Source organism: Sinocyclocheilus grahami, unplaced genomic scaffold, assembly GCF_001515645.1.
Source record: "Sinocyclocheilus grahami isolate Dianchi unplaced genomic scaffold, SAMN03320097.WGS_v1.1 scaffold105.1, whole genome shotgun sequence".
Lineage (NCBI taxonomy): Eukaryota > Metazoa > Chordata > Actinopteri > Cypriniformes > Cyprinidae > Sinocyclocheilus > Sinocyclocheilus grahami.
Genome location: NW_015505284.1, coordinates 990,014 through 1,001,922, shown reverse-complemented (window position 1 = coordinate 1,001,922; position 11,909 = coordinate 990,014). Strand labels below are relative to the sequence as shown.

The following is an 11,909-nucleotide window of genomic DNA, read 5'->3' as shown; positions in this document are numbered from 1 at the left end:
GTAGGTACCAGCTATTGAATTTGGTTGACAACAACAGTTTTAAATTGTGAATTCAGTGTTGTGAATTTAACCTTTCATTCTTACACCCTTTATTATTTGTTTTTTACTATGAAATACAGCCTGAACAAAATTTACAGAGAAGTCTGTAAATTTAAGTCTGGAAAAGAATTTATGAAATGAAAAATATGTTGGAACCCTGTAGATTTTTTTTTTCTTGTGTATTTATTAAACCATAAACAAGTAAACATACATAGTAAAATGTTTAAGTTGTAAAACTTCTGTTTTTGTCTAAGATTTATACCAAGTCAACACTTGCATTTATCATTCCCATGCAAAACTGTGTAAAAAAGTGGGTAAAAATTGTTGTCCCACGTGCTTATTTTTGTTTCCCAATCATTAGTTGTGATCTTATTGGTTGTTCTGTAGGTGTCAGTGTTAAATCGATTGCATAAAAACATGAATGCTATTCCTGGACTTAACAGATGTGCTCTCTTCTCTCCTCAATTGCAATGAAGACCACTGTGTTCATTCTACTGGTTGTGGTTGTGGGTATGTAGATCTCTCTTATCAGTTATTCTGGTAGCACTTTATTTTGATAGTCCACTTTAGACATTCTACTAACTATAAGCAACTTTGCAACTATCAGTCATTAGTATTAGTAGACTGTCTGCTGCTAACACTTTATTTTGATAATCTTCCAACAGACTATATGTATCTTTGTGAGTAGTCAACTCATTCTACTAAATCTAACCCTAAGCTAACAGTCTACAAATATTCTAATATTTAGTTAGTTAGTTGCAAAGTTACTTATAATTAGTAGAATGTCTAGTGGACTATTGAAATAACATGACAATCGACAATTGTTAGTTTATACCTACACTGACCTGTATTATAGATAGTTTTTAACATTACGGTTAATAAAAGAACAATACGTTTTTATAAAGCTTTCAGCTCCGGAGATAAAATTATTGGAGGTTATGAATGTCAGCCCCACTCCCAGCCCTGGCAAGCTTACCTTATTGATAATCGTACCTCATGTGGAGGATCTTTGATTAATGAAAGATGGGTTGTGTCTGCTGCTCACTGCACATTCTCGTGAGTATATAACCTCACTTTTTTAATCATGTTACTTCATCAATCTAATTTTTCACTATAGAGTACCTTTCAGTTCCATTAACTAGTCTATTGAACACTGAGATCCAGCTCTACTTTGGAATATTTTAGTTTGAAATGTATTTGTACATTTATGAGTTGCTTGTCAAACAGACGTAATCGTCTCCGCATCCTGCTGGGAAAGCACAAATTGCGTGCTGCTGAAAACACAGAGCAGAGGATCAGAGTAGAGAAGATCATTCCTCACCCGAACTACAATGATCAGCCTAATAACAATGATATCCTGCTGATCAAGCTGAGAACACCTGCCACCTTCAACAAGTATGTGAAGCCAGTCCCTCTGGCAACCAAATGCTCCTCTGCAGGGGAGAAGTGCTTGGTTTCTGGATGGGGCAGAACTGAAGGTGAGATGGCTGAGTAATGAAAATCTTCTATATATACTTTAAAATAAAACTTATATTAAAACTTATTTTATTTTGTATTAAAATTTTCTATATATATTTTCTATATTAAAATAACTTTTAGTTAGCATCCTTTTTGACAAAAGATTCCGAGCTTGATGCATGATGGGGCCTCACATGCACTAACTCACACTGGGCCTCGCTCCATGCTTGCGTCAACCCTGCATGCAACCATTAGATCTGTAGACGATGAAAAGTTTTAACGCTGCTCATATTCTCTTTCCAGCTGGCTCTGCTTCTGTCCTGCAATGTTTGGATATGCCTGTACTCTCAAAGGCGCAGTGTAAGCGTGCGTATGGTACAATAATAACTAAAAACATGTTCTGTGCTGGATTCATGGAGGGAGGGAAAGACTCATGCCAGGTATGTAATTGATTTCTTCCTTTTTTTATATGTCTTTGAAATGTACATACAAATGCACGTTTTTCCTTTTCACTTTCCAATTTTCTTCTCAGGGGGATTCAGGTGGCCCTGTAGTGTGCAGAGGGAAACTGAAAGGTGTTGTTTCCTTTGGCAAAGGCTGCGCTGAACCAGACTTTCCTGGGGTTTATGTTGAGGTGTGCCGCTACACTAGCTGGATCAACTCCATCATAGCTAATAACTAACTGTTTATTCATTCTGGTTGGTCCTTTACAAGTTCATTTTTCTAAATATCTGTAATTAAGTCAAAGTTCCTTTAAGGCAAGTCATCTAACTTTGAAATGCCTCTCAGACAGCTACTTCAGTCATGCAAGTACAGCTCCTATCTATTTGAATGAGGAAACATCAAATTCTATAGCAGCCAGAGCTTCTAACAGCAGCTGCAGTGATGCAATGACTTTACCAATTAGTGATTGGCTCTTTTATTTAGAAAGCGGGACTATTCATTTTCCTTTTTCAATTTTCTTTTGCATTTTTGAGTGCACCATCTTTGTATATCTTAATCTTTGAATTAAATTCACTCTGAAATAAGTATGCGTTTCTGTCTTTTATTTTTATGTTTTAACGTTTTCTTTAACCATGGTTGCTCTAACACTATGTTGCTACAGCATCACCCTGGCATGGTACAATGAAGTACCACATCATGTGAGTGTGCAGAGTACTTCAGTGTATTGACAACAGGGCCATCTGCTGGCTTGTAAAATTTACAAAACTGCCTGAAGCCTGAAAAGTTTCATTAAATGAAATGTTGGGTTTAAATTAACCCAATTTGGGTTATTTTGTCATCCACTCATGGATCAAATATAGACGCCTTTTTATGGCGGGACAGAAACCTCTCATGTTTCATTAAAAAATATCTTAATATGTATTTTTAAGATTAACTAAAGTCTGATCAGTTTGGATCAACATGACAAAATTTTTAACAGAATTTTCAGTTTTGGGTGAAGTTTAACTTTAAGCATACATGGTAACGTTTTGCCAGTATAAATGGTTAGAAAGGTGCAGTGCCAGTATGATAAATAAATAAATAAAATAACATTATAGTACACTTGTGCCTGATAGAAGTAAAAACAGCAATTCCAACAATTCCACCTAGAAAACAGTAGAGGGAAACATTAAAGGGGTGGTTGATTGGGATTTCACTTTTTTAACCTTAGTCAGTGTGTAATGTTACTGTTTGAGCATAAACAATATCTGCAAAGTTACGAAGCTGAAAGTTCAATGAAAACGGAGATATCGTTTTTTAAAATTCTGGCAGTTTAATGCCTACAAAAACGGCTGGTAGGGACTACAACGAGTTACTTCCCAGGTTCGTGAAGTCACAAACCCAGATAAACCCCGCCCTCGGGAAAAGGCACCAAAAAGGAGGCGAGGCCATGCTGCGCTGCTTTAGAGAAGAGGAAGAGAAAACTATATTGTGACGAGTCGGCTGCCTCCCCCTAATTATCATCATCACCCCGTCCCATAATCGCCGCCCTTCGCCAGGTTCCCGACGGGAGTGGGTGTGTGAGAGAGGAGGGGCGCTGAAGTGTTCTAAAGCAACGGTTCTTGATACTGTTCCTCACGTCCCCTTGCTCTGCACACGCTCTGCATCTCTCTCTCTCACTCGCTCTCTCTCTCTCATTCAGCTCAGCTCCAACTGTTCCATTTATTAATTATAGTCATTTAGCAGACGCTTTTATCCAAAGCGACTTACAAATGAGGACAATAAAGCGCCTCTCCTCGGGAGACCGGTCTCTTCCCCGTGCATGCACGCTGGTGTCCTTGTGGGTCCAGGAGGGGTGCATAGAGGGATCTCCGTGCCGCCGACGATGCGAGCTACCGGACCCGCGGTCCGGACGAGGGCCGCACCTGTTCACGGCCGTCGGGCCAGGATGCCGGGCCGTCTAGCCCCTCCCCACACCGGGGCCAAGGCGAGAAGGATGCAGCCGCTGGACAAAGCCGCTGCCTCTCGCGTCGCGGACGGGAGAGAGGGGAGCGCGTGCGGCCGCCGGACTCCGCCCCTTACCTGGACCCCTCCTTCCTCAACACTGCCCTTCCCTGCACGAAGCCCGCAGCACGACGAGGACACCAGATTCCCTGTTTATTTTGGACACTAGTTACCCCTTTTCCCCTGGACACAGTAATGTTGCTATGATTTGGTCAATAAAAGCCTCTCCGAGGCCTGACGCCACACCCCCTGTGTCTGTCGTTTGCTCCTCCCGTGACAATATATTATATACACACACACATATACACACACACATATACACACACACATATACACACACACATATACACACACACATATACACACACACATATACACACACACATATACACACACACATATACACACACACATATACACACACACATATACACACACACACACAAAGAAAAACAAGTAGATAGAATAGAAAAAATAAAAATATAGAAAAAATGTATACACTTATTTTCACATAGCTATGAGAAGCATTTAACATGGACGCATGCAGTTGCCGTACTGTATTAAAGCTTTAATCAGGAAAAAAACATATATTAAAAGCTAACATAAGCAGTAGCATTTACAAATAACAGCATTTCTAAAAGTATGAGACAACAACAAACAAAAAACATAGGCCTACCATAAAAAGCCGTGCTTGCACAGGTTCTGCGTGATCCTCTTCAATAATATCCTCTGTTTCTCAATCGGGCTCAAACTGATAAGCTATATTAACGACGCCATTGTTTACAATCCAACCTGGAGCACATGCCGCTGAGGTGAGGGGCATGACGTTTAGACGCGCACTAGAGGCGGTTTAGCCAATCACAACACACTGGGCCAGCTAACCAATCAGAGTCCATCGCCTATTTCGGAGGGCGGGGCTTCATAAAAGCAGGAAATGATCAGCGTGTTTCTCAGAGAAGGGACAGAGCGGTGTTGAATAAAGGTAAATTATGTGAAAAATAATGCGTTTTTAAAAAAACGAAGCATTAACACTGCACCCCATAAACACAATCAAGCCTAGAAAAAAAAAAACAGTGAACCACCCCTTTAAGCAGATCAAATGTTTCTAGCCTCTTTAGGTTTGAGAGGGTCCTCTGGTGACTTAAAACAGAAATGTCAAAAGCCTATGACTCCTCTCCTCTCCTCTTCTATGCCATTCTCTGTTAATCTCTGCAGCAGGTCAAAAGGTGTGGAGATCAATCTGCATGATTTGGCTCTAAACATTTTGCATGACTATGTGCAGTTCAGAATTTTTGTTTTGCTCTTTTCACAGTTTTGCTTGAATGTCAGTTTAAAGCCAGTGTTGATTCCCCTCTTACTCGATTCGGCAAAGGTCAAAGTTAAGATCTGAATGGCCATTTGAAGACCGCATGAGTATTTTTGCTGCTGTTTCACTGATGAACTACTGGGCATTAGCTTTAACCAGCTTAAGCAGTACTATTTGTGAGTCTCTCTGCACAATGTCTGTCTCTGACTGGCTACTATTTCTGCTGGTGAAACTTCTCCAGGGTTAAAGCCCTAATGCTACGGTAAGGAGCTTATCGTTTGCCTCTCTCCCAGGCTCAATCCCTTTCTCCTAACTCTTAAGACTGCAGCCTGCAAGCACACACCTGATACAAACATATTTTGAAAGGTAAGTTTAAATAAATTGATTTTGCATTATAGTGTAAATCTGGAAAATACCATGAGTGCTTACAGGTGACTATGAAACAAAAGCAAGTCCTTTTACTGCTCTGTTTAGATAAACAGATTGAGTTAGTGACTGAGTGTATTTGAATGCAGTCAAATATAGAACATTACTGTACTCTGGTAACATTACAATTTATGTTATTGGTTGCAATTGTTATTGAAAGATTAATTGATGAGCATTAATTGGCCTATGTATTTCCATTTACAAAACTAAACATTTGTACTTTGAATTTTGAGTATTTGTATTTAATTATTTATTAGTTGGTATTGCATGGACTCAGCATGTCCTACTAGTTCATAACACTTGGATAAAACACTGACACCAAGATACTAAATGTTTTGTTTACCATTTTGTGCTAATTTTAACAGCTACTTTTTTGTCTGTATAAATGCACAAACCATGGCAAAAAACCCATTTAAAAACCCATGAAATGGTTTGACAAGATTTCTTACGCATTTTTGCATTTTCTGTTGAAACGGGATATTTGGTCAGGGCGTATAAGAGATTTTCAAATAGTCTTTTTTCAAATAGTGTTACATTCATGATTTGTGTGGTCTTTCAGTGTGTGTGGATTTTGGTTATTGTGAATACAATTTTTTTTTTTCTCCTCATGGAAACAAAAGCAAGTCCTTTTACTGCTCTGTTTAGATAAACAGATTGAGTTAGTGACTGAGTGTATTTGAATGCAGTCAAATATAGAACATTACTGTACTCTGGTAACATTACAATTTATGTTATTGGTTGCAATTGTTATTGAAAGATTAATTGATGAGCATTAATTGGCCTATGTATTTCCATTTACAAAACTAAACATTTGTACTTTGAATTTTGAGTATTTGTATTTAATTATTTATTAGTTGGTATTGCATGGACTCAGCATTTCCTACAAGTTCATAACACTTGGATAAAACACTGACACCAAGATACTAAATGTTTTGTTTACCATTTTGTGCTCATTTTAACAGCTACTTTTTTGTCTGTATAAATGCACAAACCATGGCAAAAAAAAACATTTAAAAACCCATGAAATGGTTTGACAAGATTTCTTACGCATTTTTGCATTTTCTGTTGAAACGGGATATTTGGTCAGGGCGTATAAGAGATTTTCAAATAGTCTTTTTTCAAATAGTGTTACATTCATGATTTGTGTGGTCTTTCAGTGTGTGTGGATTTTGGTTATTGTGAATACAATTTTTTTTTTCTCCTCATGTGTCCAGGTCCAGTCTCAACCAGACGCAAAGATGTGCGACCAGACGTTTTTGGCCATCACGTTTGGCCCGTGTGATAACTGCAGTCAGAACAAACCTCTGATGAATATTTATCTGAAGAATGAGCCCATCAACTACTGCTCCCTGTGTGTGGAGCTGGTATGTTATCCCACATTTTAGCTGCTTCAGGATCAGTTCAACGACACAATGTGTATTTTAAGGCTTTAATCTCTCAGGACATGATTTCTGTCCATCAAATCCGCCATCATTGTTTTAATTACTTATTTAGTGTTTAAAAAAAAAAGTTGTATCCAAACTGATAACATTACATGAATACTTCTGAGTATAGATATATAACAAAAACACTCATGAAATGCCACCTTATACCACACACAGACCTCAACAATTTTTTGTTTTGGGTGGTCTGAAAGATCATGAAACACAGCAATTATATTTTTAAGTATAGAACCAAGCACATCCTGCCATCACAAGACAGTAAGTACTAAAAGTGATACCAAAATCAACAACAAGAATGTAAATGAAAATAAGAAGAGTGTGATTTGGGACAGAAACACATAATTATTTTGCCCAATTTAGGCCTATTTGAATTATAAAAAGGCATTTTGCAAACTTTTTGGATGGTTTTAAAAGTCGTTCTTTGTTTTAAAAAAGTGCATCGATATGCATTAGCCTACTGCTGTTGAAAGATGTTAATTTTTCTCACCACGTTTATGGAATGTAAATGCTCTTAATAATCTTGATTTATTTTATCTGAACATTAACATTTGTGAGATTCATCCACCCGGACAGTTTTGAGGTCAAATTATTATTATTATTTTGATTTGATTTGATTTTTTTTTCTGTCTTTTCATTTGATAATACTGATCTGTGAATGTATTTTATGTTGGATTTTATTATTTGTATTATTATTATTTGTTAATGGGGGATTTGTGGATGCAAATTAATAAAAAAAAAATTATAGTAACTTGCTTTTTTGTTTGTTTTGAAAGTAAATCTCGAAGAAAATATTTTATTATTTATTTAATCTTTAAGTTGTCTTTAAATTGTCACTTATTAAAAACCGTCACACTGACTAACGGTGATATTTTTGTCCTGTTGATTTAATGGCTCAGAGTTTTGTCTCAGAGGTGTCAGATACTGCAAAACACATCCTCATGTCATCACTTACACAGAACACTTCTGTAAAGTGCTTTATCTGTGAGCTTTCTGAAAACACATTTAGGCTCTTAGAGAACAGCACGCTTATGTAGTACTTACTTGTATTTATATTGTAGTCACAAAAGTTACCAATGAAATACCAATTAATTTACAAACAGCGAACGCAATAAATGAATAAGAAGTTAGGCAACATTTATAGTAACTTGCTTTTTTGTTTGTTTTGAAAGTAAATCTCGAAGAAAATATTTTATTATTTATTTAATCTTTAAGTTGTCTTTAAATTGTCACTTATTAAAAACCGTCACACTGACTAACGGTGATATTTTTGTCCTGTTGATTTAATGGCTCAGAGTTTTGTCTCAGAGGTGTCAGATACTGCAAAACACATCCTCATGTCATCACTTACACAGAACACATCTGTAAAGTGCTTTATCTGTGAGCTTTCTGAAAACACATTTAGGCTCTTAGAGAACAGCACGCTTATGTAGTACTTACTTGTATTTATATTGTAGTCACAAAAGTTACCAATGAAATACCAATTAATTTACAAACAGCGAACGCAATAAATGAATTAGAAGTTAGGCAACATCAAATTTGCAACTGACAGTTTAAATGTAAAAAAAATATGATGGAAGCTAAAAGATTTTAAAGAGTGAATGAAATGATATAAATCGGATATAAATGTGATTTTGGGCTTCAGGCAGTGAGCTCCAGAAATAAATGTGATGCTGATGGTGGTGATGTGTCACGTGACGCTTGCGCAGAGCATCATCAGCTGTGCAGACTGTGCTGTATCAGTCTCGGCTCATAATAAAGAGCATATTTATTGACATATCCGTCATCCATCTGTGTTTTCATAAAGATGGCATGTCAGGGACTAGCGAAGGGGGAAACCATCCACACGCTGAAAACGGAGTCTGAGACTTTGAAAGCCAAACTAGAAGAGGAGAGAGCTAAACTACACGACGTCGAACGTGAGTAAAACACTCAGCGGCTGTGTGTCAAAACCCAGCGAGCTGCCTAGCTAGACTGCATGCATGCACATCACAGCCAATGCGCGGGATGCCCAAATATGCCGTATATTTAGGCAGCTCGATTTGAAATACACCAATATCTGCCAAACACCAGCTAAATGTTCGACATGAATGCATTTCTTCTATGTCCATATGATCTGTCCATACACTAATGTGGACGGTTTAATATAATGCGAGAACCAGGATATAAATCTTTACGTAGAGATTTAAATGTAAATATAACCTTTACATTTGGTAACGTTTGAGATATTCAGAATTGTTTTTTAAAAAAAAGGGCATGGATTTTTGGAACTTTTGCCCTGTCTTTTAGAAGTTTGTGGTAGAATTTAGTGCAAAGTCATGAAAAAAAATGTATTATAGGATTCCATACAATTGACTAAGTCTGCATTAAAGAAAGTGGTTGTATTTATACACATTAACTGTTATAGTTTCCTGCAGTACTGTGCTGGCACTCAACATGGTTTTTTTTAACCACTGGATATATGGTTGTTTTGTCATGTTTGGAGTTGACTGTCTGTGTTTTATATGCTATGTTTATGTCTGTGCATATTTACAGTAAATGGCTGTTCATAACAGCCTTTTGAGATAGTATGACGCTGGCAAATATTTTAAAGACCTGATTATGTTTCAGTTGTACACTATTATAAACATTCTGTTTAAAACTCCTTGATACGACAAAACTGAAAAATTTTAAAATATTGAAAAATATATCTCTGAATTGATTAGTGGTAGTATATGTCTTTACTTGGAATATTTTTGCACTGATTAGGGGAAAGAAAAAAAAATCAATATAAAGGTACAAGTTCTCAACTAAGTAGAAAACAAATAATCATAGCGATGATGATTTCAAATGAGCAAATTCAAAGTATGTGCTTTTCTGGCAAACTCAACCCATGGCATCATGCTCTGCCAGTTGAACTACAGGAACACTCAATATGATCCCCATGTTTGTCCAGGTGACATTTTTCAGGAACAAAGGGTTATTGGCCTGTATTCATAAAATTACAGTATGATGTTATTGTTTAACTAAGATTTCTGGGGACTGATTTGTTTTGTTTCTGTCACAAAAGTTTAAAATAAGGAACTACGATGTGGATTGAATTTATAAAGGATGTGAGAATATATTATAACACATTTTATGAATGTCATCTGTACACCAAGACAACAATACTCACCATACAAAATGCAACAATGGTGATAATACTATTTTTAGATTAAAATGAAAAAAACTAAACAATGCATCAGTGTAATTTATTCATGCGGCAATGCATGCTGGATGCCATCAAAGTACAATTTTACTATTGAAATAGAGGATGATGTTGTTTGCTGATGCTAAGATGAGTTTTAGGAAATGTGCTGCTTCAGGTGGCGATGTGGTTAATGGAGATTTGTTTTTCTGACTTTAGTGCATCAAGTGGCAGAGAAGATAGAGGCTCTGGGTCAATTTGTCATGAAGACTAGGAGAACCCTAAAAGGACATGGAAATAAAGTGCTGTGCATGGACTGGTGCCGGGACAAGAGAAGAATCGTCAGCTCCTCTCAGGTAACAGGACATATCATCACAGTACTTAACCACTGTTTGAATGTGTACATTTACATTACATTTAGTCATTTAGCAGATGCTTTTATTCAAAGCGACTTACAAATGAGGACAATGGAAGCAATCAAAATCAACAAAAGAGCAGAGCAATGATACACAAGTGCTATAACAATTCTCAGTTAGTTTAGTGCAGTACACATAACAATTTTTTTAAATTATATAATAAATAAAAAGAAAACAGATAGAATAGAAAAAGAATAGAGCAAGTTAGTTTTAGAGGCCTTTTTTGCTTTTGTTAATTGTATAATAAATAAAAAGTAAAGAAATAGATAGAATACAAAAAGAATAGAGAAGCTAGTGTTAGTTTTTTTAGTTAGTAAATGAATAGAGTGCAAGTCTAAAAGGGGCCAGTTTTTTTTTTTTAAGAATAGAATTAGAATAGAGAGTGTAATAGAGAGCGATTAAAGATAATAAAGGTGGAAGAGATGTGTTTTAGCCGATTCTTAAATGGCTAAGGATTCAGCTGCTCGGATTGAGTTGGGAAGGTCATTCCACCAGGAGGGAACATTTAATTTAACAGTCTGTGAAAGTGATTTTGTGCCTATTTGGGATGGCACAATAAAGCGACGTTCCCTTGCAGAACGCAAGCTTCTAGAGGGCATATAAGTGAAGTAATGAATTTAGGTAAAGAGGTACAGAGCCAGTGGTGGCAATTTTGTAGGCAAACATCAATGCCTTGAATTTCATGCGAGCAGCTATTGGTAGCCAGTGCAAATTGATAAACAGAGGTGTGACGTGCATTCTTTTTGGCTCATTAAAAATTAATCTTGCTGCTGTATTCTGGATTAATTGTAAAGGTTTGATAGCACTGCACATGCACAAGCAGCTATCATCGGATCATCAGGATGGAATGAGAGGTAGAGTTGAGCATCAGCATAGCAGTGATATGAAAAGCCATGTTTCTGAATGACAGAGCCTAGTGATGCCATGTAGACAGAGAAGAGATGTGGTCCAAGAACTGAGCCCTGAGGCACCCCAGTAGTTAGATGTTGCGACTTGGACACCTCACCTCTCCAAGATACCATGAAGGACCTGTCTGAGAGGTAAGACTCAAACCACTGGAGTGTAGTTCCTGAGATGCCCTTTGCCAATAGGGTTGACAGGAGGATCTGGTGATTAACCGTGTCAAAAGCAGCGGACAGATCCAGCAAGAAAAGTATTGAAGATTTGGAATCCACGAATGTAGACAGATATATATATATATATATATATATATATATATATATATATATATA

The 11,909-nt window shown here is 36.9% G+C and overlaps 2 protein-coding genes across 2 annotated transcripts in view; both read left to right on the top strand.

Annotated features, from left to right (window-relative positions):
- Positions 1-488: 488 nt before the first annotated feature.
- Positions 489-2,440, top strand: LOC107588558 (trypsin-2). Its single transcript, XM_016276692.1, has 5 exons — positions 489-549; positions 945-1,095; positions 1,267-1,517; positions 1,801-1,937; positions 2,030-2,440. The coding sequence occupies exons 1-5, from the start codon at positions 510-512 to the stop codon at positions 2,177-2,179; spliced, it is 729 nt and encodes a 242-aa protein (XP_016132178.1). The 5' UTR covers positions 489-509; the 3' UTR covers positions 2,180-2,440.
- A 3,059-nt stretch (positions 2,441-5,499) lies between these two features.
- Positions 5,500-11,909, top strand: part of gnb5b (guanine nucleotide binding protein (G protein), beta 5b) — a 19,563-nt gene continuing 13,153 nt past the window's right edge. Inside the window, exons 1-4 of the mRNA XM_016276671.1 lie at positions 5,500-5,596; positions 6,871-7,020; positions 8,903-9,014; positions 10,481-10,617. Of these exons, the coding sequence (XP_016132157.1) occupies positions 6,895-7,020; positions 8,903-9,014; positions 10,481-10,617 (375 nt within the window). The 5' untranslated portion in view covers positions 5,500-5,596; positions 6,871-6,894. The remainder of the gene's footprint in view (positions 5,597-6,870; positions 7,021-8,902; positions 9,015-10,480; positions 10,618-11,909) is intronic.

Coding starts and splice junctions, on each gene's coding strand:
- LOC107588558 (XM_016276692.1), top strand. CDS start 510: ATGAAGACCACTGTGTTCATTCTACTGGTTGTGGTTGTGG. Junction 550..944: donor TCTACTGGTTGTGGTTGTGG/GTATGTAGATCT, acceptor GTTTTTATAAAG/CTTTCAGCTCCGGAGATAAA. Junction 1,938..2,029: donor GAGGGAAAGACTCATGCCAG/GTATGTAATTGA, acceptor TTTTCTTCTCAG/GGGGATTCAGGTGGCCCTGT.